Here is a 20,442-nt window from a genome sequence, read left to right as displayed (position 1 = left end):
ATGTTTCTCTCTCTCTCTCTCTCTCTCTCTCTCTCTCTCTCTCTCTCTCTCTCTCTCTTCCTTTCTCTAAAATCAATAAATTTAAAAAACCAATGTTCTTTCATTTGCTCAGCATTATGTCTGTGAGAGTCATCCATGTTGTTATGTATAGTAGTAATTTGTTCTCTTTTATTGTATAAATATAGCACAATATATGTATCCATCCTAATGTTATTGGACATTTGAAGAGTTTTTAGCTTGCCTCTTATATTAACGTTTTTGTATATGCGTGTCTTTTGGTGAATATGCACACTCATTTCTCTTGGGTATATACCTTGGAAGTGGAGTTGCTGGGTCATAGGCATATGTTTAGTTTTGGTAGATACTGTTAGTCTTCCAAAGTGGTTGACCAATATATACTCCCAACAGCACTTATGAGAATTCCTGTTGCATATAATATTTTTACAAACTTAAAAGAAAAAATAACTCTAGTTCAAAAGATACAAAATAAATCTATGTTATATCACCCTAGCTTCATGTTTATTTTTTTAATTTATTTTTTAAATATATTTTTATGGATTTCAGAGAGGAAGGGAGAGGGAGAGATAGAAACATCAATGATGAGAGAGAATCATTGGTCGGCTGCCTCCTGCACGCTTCCTAACTGGGGATCAAGTCCACAACCTAAGCATGTGCCTTTGACCAGAATCAAACCTGAGACCTTTCAGTCTGCAGGCTGACGCTGTATCCACTGAGCCAAACCGGCTAGGGCTAGCTTCATGTTTAAATTACCATTTTAAAAGCTGTTGCATGCTGGAACCGGTTTGTCTCAGTGGATAGAGCGTTGGCCTGCGGACCGAAAGGTCCCAGGTTCGATTCCGGTCAAGGGCACGTACCTGGGTTGCGGGCACATCCCCAGTAGGAGATGTGCAGGAGGCAGCTGATCGATGTTTCTCTCTCATCAATGTTTCTAACTCTCTATCTCTCTCCCTTCCTCTCTGTAAAAAATCAATAAAATATATTAAAAAAAAAAAGCTGTTGCACAGGAAAAATGTTAACATACCCCAAAATGTGAATAGTGGTTGTATATTAGATGGAAAAGAGGATCAACTTTGACTTTGAGAAATATTTGAAATCCTTTATAACAAGCATATGTCTTTTACTTTTAATTACATTGTCTTAAAAAATATTAAATAGAACTAAAAGGCACTCCTCAGCCCTGCACCTCCCAGCTTGCACTCCTTTAATGACTTTCTAGCTTCCAAAGATGTGTTGAAATCCCTTACCTGCTGCCTCACTCCTTTTATTCTTGTGGGTTTATGTCTTTTCTATTGCTTTACTGTCGTTAAGTGAAGTTTCAAGAAGGAGAGGAAATAAATATGATCAATCTTCCACTTTTAATCAGAATTCTATGCATACAATCCAGTCTGGTTTTGTACATTATCATGTGGGGAATGGGATGTATCGAAGAAGAGCCAGGTGCTTGTTCTAAAGACCTCATTCTGGTGACTTGGGGAAGGTGTGGGGGTGAGGATGGACTGGGAGGGGAGCACCCAGAGGTGTGTGGGGAGAATGGTTAAAAAGCTAAGTTCACTCAATGGTTACAGCATCAGCCTGCAGACCAAAGGGTCTCGGGTTCGATTCCTGATCAAGGGCATATACCTTGGTTGCAGGTTCCCCAGTCCCCTTAGGGGCACATGCGGGAGGCAATCAATCAATGTGTCTCTCACGTTGATGTTTCTCTCTCTCTCCTCACCTACTCCCTCCCTTCCACTCTCTCTAGAAAGTAATGGAAAAAATATTCTCGGGTAAGGATTGAAAAAAACAAAGAGCTAACAGGAAGGCACAGAGGCAGGCTTCTCAGCTGCAGCAGGATGGAGACAGCAACAGAGAGGGCATAGAGCGTCTCAAGGGCACAGCCCACATCACAGGGCTGCTCACCCCAGCTCTGCTCCAGGACAGACTCCACCTGGAAGGAAACGCACCAGACTGTAAAAGCTAGAAACATAGAAATATACCAGCAATGGCTAATACTTGGCCACCCACACTCCTGAACCCTGAGCCCACGGCAGACACAGTCATCCAGCAGGGCCCTCTTTCCTGCAGGCCTGGAGAGCCTGATACTCTCAGCATAGTGACAGGTACTGCTAACCAATCAGTTTGGCACTTAAGATGGTACCAACTGCCTCCTGGGACTAACAGTTACACACACACACCCCCTCTCTTGCACATTCCTAATTGTCCCAGAAACTATATGCCACAAACCAGCTTGATGGACATGAGCTGACAAAGAACTACAAAGTCAGGAGGGACAGAATCCTGGGACTTCTGGGTCCCTTGAAAGCATAGGCATTCACTTCTACTAAGGCCTGGCCCTCAGCCCAGACTCTCTTACCCGGTCCTTCATCAGGGGCAGGGTCCCCTTCTTTAGGGTCTCAGCCATAAGCTCCTTCTCCTCAGACAGCTCTGAGGGTAAAAAAGAGGGAGAGGCACATAGTGGGACAGGGCTTCAGTGTCTGATCAGACCCAAGACAAGCATGAGAAGAGGTTCCAGAGAGCTCCTGGGAGTGCGAGATGGGAGTATTTCCAAATGGGCTCCTGCTGTGGCTCCTGTTTCCCTCTTAGCCTCCAGGAGGTCAGAGACTGTGCCAAGGGGGAAGAGGAGGCAGTCCCTCAACCCCTGGTCTGGGGAAATGGCCAGTTTCTGAAATGTGATGGTTTATTCCTCACAAGAGGTAAAGGCAGTGTGTAACACCCTCCTGCCAAGACTTGCTCCCCACAAACCCCTCTGCTCAGCATGTCCTCCACATCAGCATCCATCCAGACTCCTCCTCACCCTTCAAGGCTTCCAGGAACTCCAGAGTGGCTTCTACGCGTGCCTCAACCAAGATGCCAGCAGCATTAAAAAGGCTACTCAGGAGAGGACCTGCTGGGCCCTCCATCTACAGCTCATCGGAGGTCAGGACTTTAGACACCTATGGCCAGGAGATGGGAGATGAGCACAAATCCCACTAAAGCAGATTGTCTGCAGTGTGTCCGCTGCCCTCCACCTAGCCTTCTCCCTCTCGCTGCCCAAGTTCTTTCTTGGGTCTCTTACTTTTTCATCTAGATCCTTCAGCTCCTCGTCTGTGGTGAGGCACTGAGTGAGGTAGCTTAGCACATCTTCTCGCTCCTCTTCAGTCAGATCCCGGAGACCACTCACTGTGTCCTGCACCTTCTCCTTCATGTTTCTTAAATCCTCCAAGTTCAAAGACTTTCCTCTAGAGGCAGCAGTGAAGAACCCAACCTACCCAGCCCAACAAGCTCCATTACCAAGACCCTACTCTTCGTCTATGTTTCTTCTGGAGAACACTTCTGTATCTTCCTCTAATCTTTTCCTGTTAAAATGAAGCACCTTTCTTCTCAAACACCCACCATCATTGCTGCCCGCTTACCCCACTTCCATCTCCCTAGCTCACCCCCAGTCTAGTACCAACCCCAAATTCTTCTCCACCTCCCGGAAATCAAAGCTTATTGAGTCCTTACCTTTCAAAGTGAAGTCTTGAGATCACACTAAGAGTAGTGAGGATTTCGAAGAAGTTAGAGCAGTGGTTCTTAGCCTTGACTGTACATGAGAATCACCTGGGAAGTGATTTTAAAAATCCTGATGCCCAGGCCATACCCCCAGATCAATTAAATCAGAATTTCTGGAGGTGGCACTTGGGCAACACTACTTTTAAAGTTCCCCTAGGTGATGTCTATGCACAACCAATGTGTTTGTTTAGAGGAGACAGATGCAACCCCCAGACTAATGCTAAAACCTGCTTTGGGCCCTGACCTACCTTTCTCCCCTCAAGCTCTCCCCGCCCCAACCCACACACATACATACTCAGCCACCCCACCTGAGCTCCAGTCCTTGAGGCCAGAGGGCTCAAGGGTGAAGGGTGCAGCCACCCTGAACATAGCTGGCTCCCATCCTTACCTAAACAAGATGAACCACCTTCTTCCTCTGCAAAGAAAGGAAAAGTCATCTCAGAGAGTACTGAGGTCACCTGCAGCCCCCTGTTGATATTCTCTTCCCAGTGATGAAAGTTTTCATTCCTGGACTCTGGGCCCTCACTGCCCATACCAGGAGCCTGTGTCCTCCTCCTCGTGTGTAAATGACAAGCACTATATTTGCAGACCCATTTCCACATCCTCAGAGATAGGCAGCCAGAGGACTATGCATAGATGATTGAAAAAGAAACAAGCCCAGAGAAGGTGTAGCATGCTGCCAGTACTCAGCAAACATGTCAGAGCAGGGCCTGGGATCTATCTCCCGACTCTTCTGTTCCGGCACATAGAATGACAGAGATTCACTCCTCCGAGGTAGCAAGGCCTTGCCAGGACTGAACCTGTAACTTTTAAACCAGGAAGTCATGGTTCAATTCCTGGTAGGGGCACATGCCTGGATTGCAGGCTTGATCCCCCAGTGTGGGGCGTGCAGGAGGCAGACAATCAATGATTCTCTCTCATCATTAATGTTTTTATCTCTCTCTCCCTCTCCTTTCCTCTCTGAAATCAATAAAAAATATATTTTTTTAAAAACAGAAAACAGGCCTTCTAGAAAAAAACTGGGCTCCCTTAGAAAAATTCCAAAGACTCCTCCTTAACAGTACGACGGTAAGGAGAGGTAGTTCCAAGGATCAGAAAAATTTCACTGTAAGCCTTTCACTTTTTAAATATATTTTATTGATTTTTTACAGAGAGGAAGGGAGAGAGATAGAGAGTTAGAAACATCGATGAGAGAGAAACATCGATCAGCTGCCTCCTGCACATCTCCTACTGGGGATGTGCCTGCAACCCAGGTACATGCCCTTGACCGGAATCGAACCTGGGACCTTTCAGTCCGCAGGCTGACGCTCTATCCACTGAGCCAAACCGGTTTCGGCTCACTTTTTAATTAAAAAGGAAAAACAAAGGCATCCATCCATTCAGGGAGGGCTCACCCAGGAGAGCCATGGGGCCCCCTTTCCTGAGCTGCTCCACAGTTTCCAACAAGTCCAGCAGAGGAAGAAAACACCACCACCAGCACCAAAACAACTGCTGAGGGGAAGGCTGGTGATGTCCTTGAAGTCCCTTGGAAGCACCTCAGCTATCAGACTCTGTGGCACTTGGAGCCACCCAGGTTGGGTGGGGTGGTGGCACTTTCTGTGCAGAAAATGTCCTACAGGGGTGCTTTATTTGGTTTCACCTCTGTCCTCTTACTGAGTGCTGGCAATAAACCCAGAGACTGAAATAAGCACAAATACAGATTTGGGCAACTCAGTATAAGAAAACAGAGGAAAGCGGCCTCTTGAAACCAGTACGTTTTGGTTCAAGCCAGAGAAATCAGTCACCCTCGAGGGCAGCAGGGATGTGAGTGAATTGAGGGCATCAGAAGATTTCCTGATCCTGGGAGAATGAGAAGGTGGAGAAGAGCATGGCATGCTTGAGTAAAGGAGTGGGTGGGAGTGAGGCTGCCCCCACTCAGATGCCCTTGGGGCTTCTCCTCTTCCTTCTCCCCACTGCTGCCCACCTCCAGCCTCACCTGTCCTGGAGGGAATCCAGATATGGCTGGATATCCTGGACCACAACATCGTGATGTCATGCTTGTGGGACTCTTGGAAGGCCCCTTCGACTAATTCCCCTGGGCAATTTCACTGTCGACTCCCCTGTTGAGTCTACCACATCCACAGCTTGGAACGCAGCCTTTAAACCTGGAAAGAGAAGGATAGAGGTCACACTGATCTCTGAATTTCCAGAGAAAAACGCATTTTGGAACTGGTGAGACATGACAGAAGTGGAAATAGTGCCTGGAATCAGTCTTGTATGTGCGACACCAATGTCTCAACCCCCCTTTTTTTCTTGAGCAATGTAACAGTTTGCATGTACTTTATCAGAGAGAAAAGAAAAAGCAAGCCTTATGCACACAAAGAGTACAGCATAGAAAGGGGGATAAAAGACTAATTTTATAGGGGAGACATGATGAACACTACCTCAGCCAGGTGACCAAGGTAAAGATCAATAGTGAAAGTCAATTTGATAGTCCATACCCTTGATATAGTGTAGGGAGAATAGCTCTACCTCTATGGTCTTCCTTCCCCAAACCCATTATTATCTCAGTCCAACCATGAGAAAAAGGCATCAGACAAATTCCAATAGAGAGGCATCCTACAATATGCCCTTAAAACTGTCAAGATCATCAAAAACAAGGAAAGTCTGAGACACTGTCACAGCCAAAAGGAGCCTGAGGAGATATGACAACCAAAGGTAATGCGGTATCTTGGCTGGGGTCCTGGAACAGGAAAGGGATATTAGGTAAATTAAGATAATCTCAATGAAGTGTGGACTTTAGATAATAAAAACAAACAAACAACCCACCCCTACGCATGCTTTAACAACACCAGGGGCACCATGCAGTTAAAAGAATAAAATAACCCCCCTGAAAAGGGAGCAGGCCAAGTTGCTAAAGATCAATTCAAATGACCAATTCACTTCATTCCTATGGATTTTTTTTAAAGTTTGGTTTCACCTCCGCCTCTGAAAGTTTTATGCAAACAGACTTTCCCTTTAAGGAAGTTAAACTGACTTAGTCAAATTTTTATGATCGTGGCAAAACACCTTGGTTGCTTTAGTAAACTCCAATATGAAAACAGCCGCTGCCTCCAAGTAATCTGGACACCGTTCTGGGTCACGCGACAGCAGTGCCTGGCATGGCAGGTGCTCTAAAACTGCACAGTGGGACGGTCAGAATTGTCTGCCATCTCAGGATGACACCCAAATGGGCGACATTCGAGTCGTCTGAGCTGTAAAACTCCTCTCCGTGAGGTGTGAGACACTGTCATGTCTTCAAGTGAGGGTTCAACAACACTCACCCTGGGGCTTCTCAAATCCAGAAAACCCCAAGAAGAGCTAAGTGTGGAGGCAGGGGGTGGAACATACTCCTCCAGGAGCCCCCTCCAGCCCTTGGTGAGTTCTGCTCACCAGCTACTTAGTCATGATCTCCGGGGAACACGAAGGGAGAATCATGACTGCCACAGCAGAATGACCTGGTGAACTTTGAGTGTTCCTCTGTGCAGGCGCTGTGATAAATGATTTACGTAATTTATCTCATTGGATTTTTGCAACTGTCTTGCTCAAGTTAACAGATGAGAAAACAAACTTGTTCAGAGGTCACCCAGCTGGTAAGTGGTGGAGCCAGGCTTAGAAACCACATGTCCCCAGCTCTGAAGCCTGCATGTTTTCTTAACCACTAAGCAAATGACCTCCATTTCTGTACCCGCTTAAGTGATAAACACGTAAGCACATGAGAAGACATCAGCTAATTTTAAAACAAATTATTTACAAAGGGAAAATTGGGAAAGAAAGACTATTTATGAATAATTTCCAAGAAAAATAAGTTTCCGCCCGACCGGTGTGGCTCAGTGGTTGAGCGTCGACCTATGCACTAGGTCAGTGATGGCGAACCTTTTGAGCTCGGTGTGTCAGCATTTTGAAAAACCCTAACTTAACTCTGGTGCCGTGTCACATATAGAAATTTTTTTATATTTGCAACCATAGTAAAACAAAGACTTATATTTTTGATATTTATTTTATATATTTAAATGCCATTTAACAAAGAAAAATCAACCAAAAAAATGAGTTCGCGTGTCACCTCTGGCACGCGTGTCATAGGTTCGCCATCACTGCACTAGGTAGTCAGGGTTCGATTCCCAGTCAGGGCACATGCCCGGGTTGTGGGCTTGATCCCCAGTGTGGGGCGTACAGGAGGCAGCCAATCAATGATTCTCTCTCATCGTTGATGTTTCTCTCTCTCTCCCTTCCTCTCTGAAATCAATAAAAATATATTTTTTAAAAAAAGAAAAATACCCCTAACCGGTTTGGCTCAGTGGATAGAGCGTCGGCCTGCAGACTGAAGGGTCCCAGGTTCAATTCCGGTCAAGGGCATGTACCTTGGTTGTGGGCACATCCTCAGTAGGGGGTGTGCAGGAGGCAGCTGATCGATGTTTCTAGCTCTCTATCCCTCTCCCTTCCTCTCTGTAAAAAAAAAATCAATAAAATATATTAAAAAATAAAATAAAATAAAATAAAATTCCACTTCCCCATTCCCATCTCGCATACAGCTCTTTTGTGCATTTCTTAAACTGAGGAGTGTGGATGTGTTCACACAAATTCTACAGTGTCTTTGTTGACTGGTTGACTTGGTTGCTGGCAGTGGGGAGTTGAGGGTGGGGCGCAGTAGGAGGGGGCAAAGTTTCCTGGCTGGTCATCTCTCCTGTACCTCATAATGACCGGGAAGCCCAGAATCCAGCTCATCACACTGCCCTTCACCCTCGTCACTCTCCAGTATGCCCTCCAGCGTGAGGGCTGTTCTGTAGTAAAGGCGTGTATTCATCCCCATCACCAGACAGAAACAATGAAACTTGTCAGCATCAAGGACGCTTCTGACTTCAATCATATCGCCTCCAGCATCCAACTCCTGGACCACAGCTCTTGTGATTGTCTTAAATACGCTGGGCATTGTGCCTGGACCAACTGGGAAAAGGAAGCCAAGTTCAGTTGGGGAGATACTAGCTCAGGGTTTTAATCTGCCTTAGGCAGGTTGGGGTCAAGGAAGATCCAAAGGCTCTAGGACAACCAGGACTTGGGATTATTTGCCTTCCCTGTTCCTGCCCCTCATGGAATCCTTCTGGAGGAAGGATGGAGCAGTGATTGCCCTAAATGGAAACTAGGACCTGTTTTCTGCATCTCCCGCAGCATAGCTGTCCCCTTGCCCAGAGGGACCTTGAGGAGTGGGAAGGCAGGCCCTCCATCCCCTAGACCAGCAGTGGGCAAACTACGGCCCGCGGGCTGGATCCGGCCCGTTTGAAATGAATAAAACTATTGAAAAAAAAGACCGTACCCTTTTATGTAATGATGTTTACTTTGAATTTATATTAGTTCATACAAACACTCCATCCATGCTTTTGTTCCGGCCCTCTGGTCCAGTTTAAGAACCCATTGTGGCCCTTGAGTCAAAAAGTTTGCCCACCCCTGCCCTAGACTCTCCCCAGTGTTGATAAGCAGAGGACCCAGAAAGGAATGAGGGGCAAATGATTACTTCTTCCTTTGGTTCTGACTCCTGGGCCTCCCTTCCTTGCTATGTTCTGCAAGGCAGTCATGATCTCCATAAAGAAGTATGAAGAACCAACCATTTCCCAACAAGTCGGCCTCAGAAGGAAACAAAAGAGAGGGACTGAGTGCAAGAGTGGCTTGGAGCTGGGCGCCCTGGCCAGCCACCTCCAGGTCCTCTCTCCTCAGTGTCAGGTCACCTTCTGAAGGGTCCCCCTACACTGGATAAACTAAAATGAATTCCACAATTCCATCTGGGGCATCTCCCCCCACCCACTCTCCCCTTCAAACTCTCCTGGTCTAAAGTTGGCCCCTGTACCGCTCTATCTCCCCTGCTCTGTGGGACCTTCCACAGGCTCGTCACCAGTCCAGTCTGACACAGCTGCTCCCTCCCCGTTTCTATTCAGCAGCAGCTCTTTGTCCCCACCACTTTATCTCTAAATACTTCTTACTCTCTCCCCTTCCATCAGTCACTCAACAACTCCTTTCTTTTAAGATCTCTTTCCCTTTCCTCAGGGCTCCTTGGCGTCCCTCCTGGGGCCAAGGCTCCACTTCCCCATCTTTCCTCTGACCGCCTTCCCTTAAGTCCCACTGGCTGGCCAGGCACCTGCTCACCCAAGCTTTCTTTCCTGTCCCTGCCCCCATCATGGTGTCCAGCTCTCAACTCACTCCCAACCTAGGAATTCCTCTGGGTGTCTGGAAAGGCAGTGTGCCAGGGCCCACAGGCCCATGTCAGGTGCCACCCACCTCTCCCCTGTCCTCAACTACTCACCAGAAATGGAGGTTGTGAGAATCCCCTTTGTAAGGTCTCTACAATTCCTGGCCACTGTGTCTGAGGAAGCTATAACAAGGGAATTGAAAGGAGCTGGAAAGCTGATAGCCCCACCTATCAGACCTTTAGATAAGCCACATTATGGCTGAGCTGGAGGCCGGGAAGGCCAAAGGTAAGAAACCCTTTTCTCCTTTTGAACACAGGGAGCAGCTGGCGTATGTATAACTTTATCTCTAACTGATATATATTCTAGTTGATTAGGTGAGTTTGGGCCAGGGAATGGTGCCGAACAAGGCACACTAGGCCATGCAATTCAGTGAGTTTGGAATAAACAGAATATGGGTGGTACCAAGTGCCCGCAGGCAATGGCTACGGCTGTTAGGGATACGAGGGTGATCTAACCAGAACTAGGTACCCAGATGCCATGCAATGGTCGGTAACACTGATGACTCAAAGAGCAACAGTAACACCTGTAGAGACAGGCAGGGTCAAAAAGGAGGACTCAGGGTAAGGGGGAGAGATCAACCGAAGGACTTGTATGAATACATATAAACCTAACCAATGGACACAGACAACAAGGGGATGAGGGCATGAGTGGGGGGGTAGGGGGGCAGTGGGGGGATAAGGACACATATGGAATACCTTAATCAATAAAGAAAAAATAAATTAATAAATAAAATAATAAATAAATAAAGGACTCAGCCCTAGCCAGTTTGGCTCAGTGGATAGAGCATCGGCCCTCGGACTGAAGGGTCTCGGGTTCGATTCTAGTCAAGAGCGTGTACCTCGGTTGCAGCCCCAGTTGGGGTGTGCGCGGGAGGCAGGCAATTGAAGTATCTCTGTCACATCGATGTTTCTGTCTCTCCTCCTCTCTTCCACTCTAAAAATCAATGGGAAAATATCCTCAGGTGAGGATTAACATAAAACAAAACAAAAAGGAGGACTCAGCCTCGCTGCCCCCCTCACACAAGCTCCCATGTGGCCCTCTCAGGCCGATGCCACCTGCCTTCTTCACCCCTCCTTTCCCGGGGAGGGACCTCTGGCTCCACTCCTGGGTCAGAGACAATTCCTTGGTCAGAGATACTCACCAGCATGAGCCTGCCTGTCTTCTGGCCCCTGCCTCCCTCAGTTCCGAAAGAACATGTCAGGAGATGATGATGGTAGTAATTAATAATAATACTAATATGTCTACCACATATTTAGTGTTTGCTACATGCCAGGCATTGTGCTAATCCTCACAATAGCATTAAGAGGTATTGTCTTTTTTATTTTATTTTAGAGATATTTTCACATTTACCAGTTCATAGCATCACTATTTTTGTTATGTTAATCCTCACCCGAGGATATTTTTCCATTGATTTTTAGAGAAAGTGGAAGAGAGAGGTAAAGACAGAGAGAAACACTGTGTGAGAGAAACACATCGATTGGTTGCCTCCTGCATGTGCCCCGACCAGGACCCAGGCCAGGGAGGAGCTTGCAACCAAGGTACGTGCATGCCCTTGATCGAAATCGAACCCAGGACCCTTTGGTCCGCAGGCCAGTGTTCTATCCACTGAGCCAAACCAGCTAGGGCAAGAAGTATTATCTTTATACAGCAGAGGAAGAATCTGAAGCCCAGAGAAGTAACTTGACAAGGCCATAAAGCCAGTAAGCAGCAGAGCTGGGATTTGAACCAAATCATTGCTGATGCGTCCCAAGCTCTCACCTGACTGCACTCTTGAGGGTCCACGGAAGCTCCCAGGGCGCCCCACCTCTAGGACTGAGCCCAAGTGGCTGCATTTCTCCTCCCAGTGCTGTGTGAGCCTCACTCTGGGGCAGCAGAGGTGATGTACTCTTCCTGACACCCACCCCACGGACTGTGATGCTGGACCAGGGCCAGAGAGGAGCCCAGGCTGCCGGGAGCAGCTCCTCCCTTCCGCCCAGGACTTTGTACCTGTCCTGGGAATAGCAGACAGTTGCTGCTCAGAATAAACTGAAAAGCTAGGAACCTTGGAGATAAGAATTCAGAGATAAGTTCCCTGCTAAAGGACTCCCTCTCTGGCCACGTGAGCCTAACTAGAAGTCCTGGGGGTTACCTCTGCCCCTCCCACTCATGCTTACCCGTGGGGGGAAAGAAGCATGAAGATCCTCTAAGACACAAAGGCCAGGAGGAGGTGCAGCCCTCCCAGAGAGGGAGGACTCGGGGGAGAGTCAGAACGGGGGAGGCATTCAGAGGAAAAGATGGGGCACCCCTCGGACTCTGACTTCATTCCTGAAGCCACTGCTGGACTGACCTCCTCCCTGGCCATGGCGTAAGCCATCTCTCTGCCGGCCCAGCCTGTGGAGTCCGGAGGTGGAAGTTCTGTCCCGAGGTTCGAACAGCCAGGCAAAGTCACAGAAGAGAGTTCTGCGCTCCGCCTGTGGCTGCTTTGTTCCCTCACAACTCCTTGCTCTGCTGGGGACCGACCACAGGGAAAGCAGGGGTCCCAGGGCCCTTCCACCATCCAGGCAGACGGCCCAACCGAGGCTCCCACTCCCCTGCCCCTTCCCCCAGGGCCCTCTAGGAAGCAGAGGCCAGACTCAGGAACACATTGTCCTTTATTTGTGTTTCTCAGAATACTGTACAAAGGGAGTAAAAATCCTATTCACACTTTGCTTAGAAAGATTTTGAGGTGAAAGTCCCTATGATACATGGGGTGGGGGACCAAGAGGCAGGAAACAGAGCCAATGACCTCCCCTCGTCCCTCAGGGCCCTGGGAGGGGGAACGGGCGCCCACACCTTTTCAAAAGTAACACAGACCCTAGTGAGATTGGGGAGGGAGAAGGCGGCTCCTCCCAGCCACGCTCAGGCTCCTGCCCACCTCTCTTCCCCTCAGGGTGAGGAGACAGCGCCTGCCACTCCTCGCTCCTTCCCTGCCCTGCACCAGCAGGGCCCAGGCAGGACTCTGCAGCCCACTGACCCCTCCGGGGTGGCCTCGATAGCCCCACATGTGCATGTCACACGAGAGGCCCTGCCCCAGCGCACGTCTACACAGAGAGGCTGTGAGGTGAAGGACCGCACCATTCATCATGTCTGTCCATTTCCCCGCGCCCCTTACAATACTGCAGAGGGCAGTGTCAAACCAGACCTGTGCGTATAACAACTTATAAGCCTCTTACACCCATGTCCACCCCATCACACCAACCCAGGAGCTTCAAACCCACAGCAGTCACCCTTCCTATTACCCCCTCTGACCACTTCCCAAATGGCGTTGTCTAGCTTCTGTCCCCTCCCTCCTTCCCTCCCACCAATCCCTGCTGCTAAGTGACCCCCTTTTTCTGAATCTCAACTCACCATGCCTACCCCTTCTCCTACCCCGCCCCGCCTCCACCAGGGCAGGATGGCAGCAGCCCTGGCCCCCTCACCTCTGGGACCAGGCTGTCCCTGCCCAGCCCCACCATCTCTCTCCTTACCCTCCCCACTCCCACCCACTACCCAGGGTGGGTTGCAGGGGAGCTGACAAAAGCATGAGGCTTTGATTAGATGCACTCGACCAGAGGGATTAGGTACCATCACCCACTGGCTTTCATAAATACAAGCACACACTGCGAATCATCCTAAAAACTTGAGAACTAAAGTGAAACAATCTAGAAGCTGTACCGTACCCTCATGGGGGTTAAAGTGCTTCAGCGGTCTGAGAATGAGCAAGTGAGCAGGGGGTTTCCCTGGTCTCTTGTTCCCAAGCTCACAGGTCTGTGCTCAGCCTGGAGCCCAGCTCATGCCATGACCACCCCCTCGGAGTCTCTATCCAAAAGGCAAAAGAAAAATATTTTTTAAAAATCAGAAGGGTCAGAGTCCGGGGGATGAAAAGGGGGTGGGGGGGAGGTCCCACCCCAACCCCGCTACAAGCTACTTCAAGTCAGCTACTGGGGGAAGTGAGGGGGGGAAATTAGGGCCCAGAGGCTCAACCCCCATCTCTGGCCGTATCCAGAGGCTCCTCTGTCTTCAGCAACACAGCACAGGCTCTACTCCGCTCCTGCCATCTGGACAGGGAAAGAGGCTGTGTCCTCAGTACTTATTGATTCCAAAAATCCGGACTCCATGGAGCTGGGGCAGCTTGGGGATGAGCACGCTCATCAAAGACACAGTGTTCAGGATGAAATGGATCTGGTCGTACTTGGTATAGAAGCTGGTGAGAAAGTACCTGGTGGAAAAGGTTAAGGAGAGTATAAGACTTTGCTTGGAGGACCCCTTCCTCCCTCACTCCCTGGGTGGGGAGAGGCAAATTCCTGACAGCTCAGTGTTATGGGAAAGGCCCCCAGGACAGAAGTAAGATGGCAAGATCTCCCCAAATAAAGACACCCCTCCCAAATCAGTCCCCTCGCTTTACCCCAGGCCTGTGGGCCTACCTCACTGGCAGGAAGGAAACCTCAATTGAAAAAAGGGTCAGGGAGGCACAAGGCCTGAGCCCAGCATATGGCCAGGGATGCTCTGACTTACCTTCCTCATTCTTATGCTAAGAGTCAAACCGGGGAGGGGTTTAGACCTGGTGGGGCCCCAGGGTCCCCCAGGGCCTTGGCCTGCCTACTAGCATCCTCCTCTACCCAGGGCACTCACAGCACAATGGGTGTGATGGTCAAGAACTTCCGAGACGCTGTGAACTGAACCCCGTAGTCCATCTGCTCCCAGTGGGTTAGCAATCTTGCCTTGCCCTGGTCCGGGGTCTCGAAGGGCGTCCCCTTCACCGTGTGTAGAAAGATGTACATGCCCTGGAGGGAGGGGCTTTCATTAGAGGACACAAAAAGCAAAAGGGCGTCCAGCTCAGCTCCTCCACCCTAGTCACAGAAGTGGGCTCTGGGTGACCCGAGCCTCCCTCTGGTGGGCAGGGGCATGTGGGCTGGAAGTCAGGATGAAGCAGCTGGGAGTCTATCAGGAGAATAAGGGTGAGAGGGCAGGCCTGACATGAGGAGACACATGGAAGGGGGTAGCTCCCTGTGCCAGCAGGGAGGGGACAAGCTGATGGGAAGGAACTAGGCCCCTGCCTTGCCACAAAAAGAGTAAAAGGTAGCAGGCAGGTGGCGAGGGAGCAGAGAGAGGCAAGAGGCAAGATGGTGTGAGATCCTAATTTGGGAAAGGGGCATTTCTGCTCCAGGCTGGGCACCTGGGTCTCGGGGACTCTTTGGGACCTGCAGTTCAGCTCTCGATGGCCCGTCTTCCAGATCCACAAGCTATCCCATCCTGGAGATGGGACAAATCTGCAGATTTTAGTCCTCCTGCTGGAGTGCACAGGGCTGGAACCCAGACGGGGGAGTGGGTCAGAGATGAGAGCTTGGTCTGGACTGTGGTGACAGATGTTATCAGATGTCACCCTGACTTCTGGCCCAGGTCTGGGGGCCCCTTGTACTCCTCAGTCCCGCCAAAGAGCAGCTCACACGGTCAGGGTGGGCAGCAGGCAGGCCCTCACCATGTTGTGGATGAGGTTGGTGAGGGTCCAGACGACAGGGACGCTCACGAAGGGGATGCTGAGCAGCACGACGTGGAGAAGGCCGATGGCCAGCACGTAGGAGAGCCAGATGCCGCGGCTGTTCATCACCCGTGTGTTAGGGTTCACCTCGCTGTGTGCCGTGCCCACGTTCATCCTGCTGCCCCCTCCTGCCGCTGCTCTGCAAACAAGCAGCACAGGTGAGACAGGTCGCACCACTTTCTCTGCCCCCTCACACCCTCCAAATCTGCTCTCCCCAAGAATTCCAGGCAGTTCTACTGTTTTGACTCATAAACAAGGAGGCCAGAGAAAGTCCACGTGCACTTAACTCAATACATTTCCCAGATGCTGGGACGGGATAAGCCCATCCATCATCCATCAGGACAGTCAGTCCCCTTCCAGGCAGACTGCCTGGGTGGACAGGTCAGGGAGCACCCAGTCCCGGAGCAAAGAAACCACTGCCCTCCCCCAGTCTCATCCTCCAGGGCATTCTCACCAGGGCCCTCTTCCCACAACGCCTGTGCCCTAAGAGTCATTCGGCATAAACCCCGCTGGGCTCTCACTGAGGGCTGATATGGGACATCTACCGCTTTCCCACCTTCCTCATCAGATGGAATAAAAAGAGGCAGGGCCTGCAAGGAGATCACTGGATGAAATATTTGGGGGAGAGGGGTCATTGCTTCTACCCATCTCCCCTAATTCTCCAGTACTGGGTCTACAATCCAGACCCAGGAGGACTGACAGGATAAAAAGAGGGTGGGAGAGGAAAAAGGAGAAAACGACAGACTAGGGACAACCTTTGCCCAGACCTGGAAGCCTCCTTCTTGGTGACACAAAACAACCCAATCAGATGTTTTCTCCATTTGGCAGCAACTCAGGCTAACCCTCGTGATGCCACCCCCTCTGCTGCCAAACCACCAGGGCCCTTTTCCCCACCAGAGAGGCGAGGACAGAGAACACAGCCAACATCTCCAGCCCCACAGTAGCTGGAACCCACATCAACATACCCCTCCCAATGTCACAAAATCATACCTGCGGCCTCTCTCCTGCCCCCTCTCCTCTCACCCCACCCATCCTCATTTCAGCTTCCGTTCCCAACACCTATTCAGGTGTTAGCAGCACCAGGCAACTCCTTGCCCAGCTCTGATGGCAGAAGCATGCAGCACGAGGAACCAGGAGGACTGCCCTTGGTGTCCAGGTAACAATGCAACTTGGTTGCATTCCTAGATGAAGGTAAGGAAGGGAATGAGCAGTCCCTTGTCCAGAGCTCCGCTGTCCCCAGATCCCAGAGGGCCCTGTGACCAGCAGGAGGTGGGAACAGACGGTGCCTTTGTACTGGCTCACCTCCTGAGCTGAGGGAAGGTCCTGCCTGATAAAGACCCTAAGGTCATCACCATGGTTACAGCCCCATCTTTCCTGGGGGCACAGAAAGGGGTCCCAGGTGGGGGCATCCTAGAAGTGCCCAGAAGGCCACGTCCTAACCCTGCTGCAACGAACCCCCTCAGACTCAGTTGCAATCATCTCTGACTGGATCACGGCCAAGCCTGTATAGTCGCCAGAATTCTCAAGGATCGGTTCCTCAGTTCCAGGATAAAGGGAACAAGTTTCCTCTTCTCAGACAGCTCACAGTTTAGAGACCTCAGGGGAAATGTGACACACAACACACTTCTCCAATATGCAAACATACGTGAGATGACCCAGGGTGCACCCTAGAAGATGGATGCTCCTGGGGCCCATCACCTCAGCATTAGGCTGGCTAATTGGGCCCAACAGAAGCCCAGGGAACTAGAAAACCTGGACTGGCTCAGTTGTTTACCTTCCCAGGGGCTTGGGCTTCAGTTACCCTAACACAGCTCCTGGGAACCAACCATGCCAAAGCCTCCACCTTGGGGGGTAGGTAGAGAGAGATTGGGGCTGGCTAGGAAGTGAGGGCTCTGAAGGGCTTACCACTGACTAAGGAGAGAGAAACAGTTCCCAAGTCTACCACTACGCCCTCACCTAGACCTCCAAGGTGTGGAAGTAGAGACCCCTAGCCCTCTCTGGTATTTTGTCCAGGAGTGCCAAGTGTCTTACTGAAGCCCAGATCATTCTACACGCCTTTTCTGGCTGAAACCGGGCATCCCATGAAGCCTGATGAGTTTAGGAGGGGCCTGCACTCAGGGCCTAACGGACACTCTGGAAAGCTTCTTCCTGAACCTGAACACTATGTGCCCTGAGAGCAGGAATCCCAGGAGATCCACAACCTCCAAAAAAGACAGCCCAGATCAATAAACTAAGAAAGCGATTGGCAGCCAGGAAGCGCTCTTGAGCCTTGTGTGTGACTAAGGGTACATTTCACTTCCGTTTGTAAAATAACCAGTTGCCCCCAGCCCAGGAGGAGAGAGGCGGGGAGAAGAAGCTGGCAGAGGTAAAGCAAGTCTACAGCAGCGGAGGCTGAAAAGTTCCGAGGCCAGAGCTGGCAGGTGGCCGCCTGTGCCTGCCCCTGAAGTGGTTTCATAACCTGCCTCAAACCAGAGCCTCCAGCAACTCCGTCCTGTTAACTACTTTCTTGCTGGTAGCTCTTTCCGACTACTTCCCTCCCCTCCCCCTGACTCCACACACAAATATGCCTGCCCGGCGTGTCTGTCAAACACCTAAGCCAAGACCACAGCGCGTCCCAGGGCAGCTGCCAGGTGAGCCATTCCCATTCTCTCCCTCAAGTGGGGCAGCCCTTTAAGCAACGAACCTTTTCCCTTCTGGGGGAGGAGCACAAAACGTCTAAGCCCGCAAATGGACCCCGACGGGGAGTCCCTGGCAGCACGCCACAATGCCATGTTCATTCTGCCACCCCTCCCCACAGGGCTTGCTTACCTCGTAGCTCGGGCCTGCTTCCCGGACTGCGGAGGGCGGTGGAAACGGAAAGAAGGCGAATCCTAGGGCGAACCCCTGCTACCCCGGGGACACGGTGAAGCACAGAGGCGGGGTCCTCACTATTGTTTGGGTTTTCTGAGTGGGACCTCAAACCGAACGGGGGACCTCCCGCTCCGCTCCCCGGCCTGGGACCTCGCACTCGGAGCCTGGCCGGGTCCGGAGCCTCACCCCCACCTCCGCGCGTCCACCCAGCCCTGGAAGCGGCCAAACCTTCATCCCCGAAGCCCAGCCGCTCCGGGCCCCTCACCCCGAGCCGGAGCTCGAGCGCTCCTCCCCACGCTCCACCCCCGGCCCCGGCCCCCGCCCCCACTTTCGCCTTTGGGTATCCCTAGGGCTGATGCACGCCCCCACCTCCGCTCACCCGGCCCCGGTCCCCTCCAGCTCGGGGCGCCTCCCCTGCAGCTCCCACCTCCTTTCCCGCCCCACCTCTAGCGCCAGGAGCCTCCCGGTTCGGCCACCCGCAGGCCGCCCGTTCGGACTCACCGTGCGGAGCCGGGGGTCCAGGGCCCTCGAGGGCCCGCGAGAGGTGCCCGGGGGCGGGGGCCGCTGCTTTAGTAACAACCCGCGGCGGTAGCCACCCCGCTGGCCCTTCGGCCGAATCAGCGCCCCGCGCCGGCCCTCGCGGCGTCACCGCCCAGCGCCGACCTGCCCGATGCCTCCTGGGAGTTGTAGTTTCTTCCCCTGCCCTAGTACCGGCCCTCCCGACGCCACCTGGGACTTGTAGTCCCTCTCCCGGCGTCCACCTTCTCCAGGCGAGGCCTCGCTGGGCCCCTCGGACGTTGCCATAGGACGTGATACAAAGATGAGATGGTATTGCTTTGGGGCATAATAACTGCTTTTGCGTCCGCGCCCGCGTCAAGTGCAGTTTACACATCCCCCATTTTGCAGATGAGGAAATTCGGAGTTTTAAGTGACTTGCCATAGGTCCCTGCTGGGTCCCAACCCGGACCAGAGCCCAGAATTTGATCTCAGGTCAGAGTTTTTTCAATAACACCTCGCTGCCTCCACCCTGGCCCCAGAGTGGCTCCTCCAGAATCGGACTAGCCCAGCCCTTTGTCCTGCTCGGCCTTCCTGGAAGCGGGCTTAGAATGAGAGTTTGGAGAGCAGAGAACGCGGCCTGTGGGCAGCATTTGTCCAGAGCCTGGCTACTCAGTTACAGGTGGCTCAGGCCAGGCCACATCCTTGACCTCCCACATTACACGTCAGAAGAGGATGCCTGTCTTGGGAAGATTCCTTGAAGAATAGTTAGGGCCCTTAATTCCAGTCCCAGGTTGGCACGTGTGGCTTTGGGTGGGAGGCTCCACCTCTCTGGCCCGCGGTGTTCACTTCTGCTTGCAAGGGCACAGCTTTTACTGCCGTGTAGACTTAGCAGGCACCCCTTTCTAGCAGATAACTTGTCTTGTCTCTAACTCCACACTTGTGAAACCCTCCCTCCAAGGTTGTGCAAATTCAAAAGAACGTATGTAAAGCATCTGTTGCATTGTAGAAAGCTATTTCTGTAGGAGGCTGAACTAAATGGCTCTTGAGGTCTCCTGAGTCACCCAGAGGGCCTCATTTGAGTCATTTCCACTAGCCCTGCCCAGCTTCTTTCTAAGTCCACTGTAATGGCAGGCTGGAATAGCAGGATCAGGTGACGTCATGACATGCCAGCCTGACTGGCTATGAACACACACTGAGGTGAATGTGAGGGGACAGAAGGAGAAGGCTGGCCCAGGCCGTCTGGGGAGTAGTCCTTTCAGACCTCACCCACCCCTCTCCAGAGGGCTGCCAGGAAACAGATGTCACAAACCTGGAGTGGGGCCCCGGGAGCACCTAGTGGGCACTGAGCAGGTGGCTAGCTGAGTCACTCGGAGCAGGACAACAGGCAGCTTCTCAAGTATTTCCAGGGTCAGTGGCCCAAGAGCACTCCTCCCAAGGCTAAATAATCAATCACCCCAGAGACTGAAAAAGTTCTTCCTTGTGTCCTACAGAAGTTTCTCCTGGTTCATGGAGGCCCCTTTCTTTATAGTCAGCCTTCTGAAGACATACGCAAACAACGGAGTGTTGCTTTTCCCACAGAAACCTCCAAAACATTGAGGAGAGATATATATACATATATAATTTTTATCCCCAAAGTGGAGCCTACTTGAGTACTTTGACTTCTCTCTGGGGTTCTTCCAACCTCCATCAAGTTGATGGAGCTGTCTGGGTCTTTCTCAGTGAAATTCACTGACCTAGACTGGACCCACA

At 51.2% G+C, this 20,442-nt stretch overlaps 2 protein-coding genes across 7 annotated transcripts; both read right to left on the bottom strand.

Moving 5' to 3' along the window:
• Nucleotides 1–1,314: 1,314 nt before the first annotated feature.
• Nucleotides 1,315–8,879, bottom strand: GSDMB (gasdermin B). Its single transcript, XM_036339533.1, is given in 7 exon segments — nt 1,315–1,948; nt 2,375–2,445; nt 2,816–2,954; nt 3,077–3,265; nt 5,587–5,696; nt 6,855–6,891; nt 8,261–8,879. Coding segments are annotated over 7 exon segments (999 nt in total). The 5' UTR covers nt 8,501–8,879; the 3' UTR covers nt 1,315–1,735.
• A 3,542-nt stretch (nt 8,880–12,421) lies between these two features.
• Nucleotides 12,422–18,851, bottom strand: ORMDL3 (ORMDL sphingolipid biosynthesis regulator 3). Of its 6 annotated transcripts, none has more exons than XM_036340514.1 (5): nt 18,697–18,844; nt 18,154–18,228; nt 15,286–15,479; nt 14,439–14,590; nt 12,422–14,025 (listed from the first exon to the last, which is right to left on the bottom strand). In XM_036340514.1, the coding sequence occupies exons 3-5, from the start codon at nt 15,457–15,459 to the stop codon at nt 13,890–13,892; spliced, it is 462 nt and encodes a 153-aa protein (XP_036196407.1). In that variant the 5' UTR covers nt 15,460–15,479; nt 18,154–18,228; nt 18,697–18,844; the 3' UTR covers nt 12,422–13,889. The 6 variants fall into 6 exon arrangements, with proteins under 6 accessions (XP_036196407.1, XP_036196411.1, XP_036196408.1 ...); XM_036340518.1 differs by having other exon boundaries at nt 15,286–15,484; nt 18,697–18,748; XM_036340515.1 differs by lacking the exon at nt 18,154–18,228 and having other exon boundaries at nt 18,697–18,851.
• Nucleotides 18,852–20,442: the final 1,591 nt, after the last annotated feature.

The sequence above is a fragment of the Myotis myotis genome, unplaced genomic scaffold, assembly GCF_014108235.1.
Source record: "Myotis myotis isolate mMyoMyo1 unplaced genomic scaffold, mMyoMyo1.p scaffold_m19_p_17, whole genome shotgun sequence".
NCBI lineage: Eukaryota > Metazoa > Chordata > Mammalia > Chiroptera > Vespertilionidae > Myotis > Myotis myotis.
This window is presented reverse-complemented; position numbering and strand designations above follow the sequence as displayed.

Bases quoted from the DNA above. Each gene is read 5' to 3' on its own strand.
- ORMDL3 (XM_036340515.1), bottom strand. From the start codon at position 15,459: ATGAACGTGGGCACGGCACACAGCGAGGTGAACCCTAACACACGGGTG. The intron at 14,591-15,285 runs GTGAGGGCCTGC...CCCTCCCTCCAG, and splicing joins CCAACCTCATCCACAACATG to GGCATGTACATCTTTCTACA. The intron at 14,026-14,438 runs GTGAGTGCCCTG...CTTTTCCACCAG, and splicing joins ACCATCACACCCATTGTGCT to GTACTTTCTCACCAGCTTCT.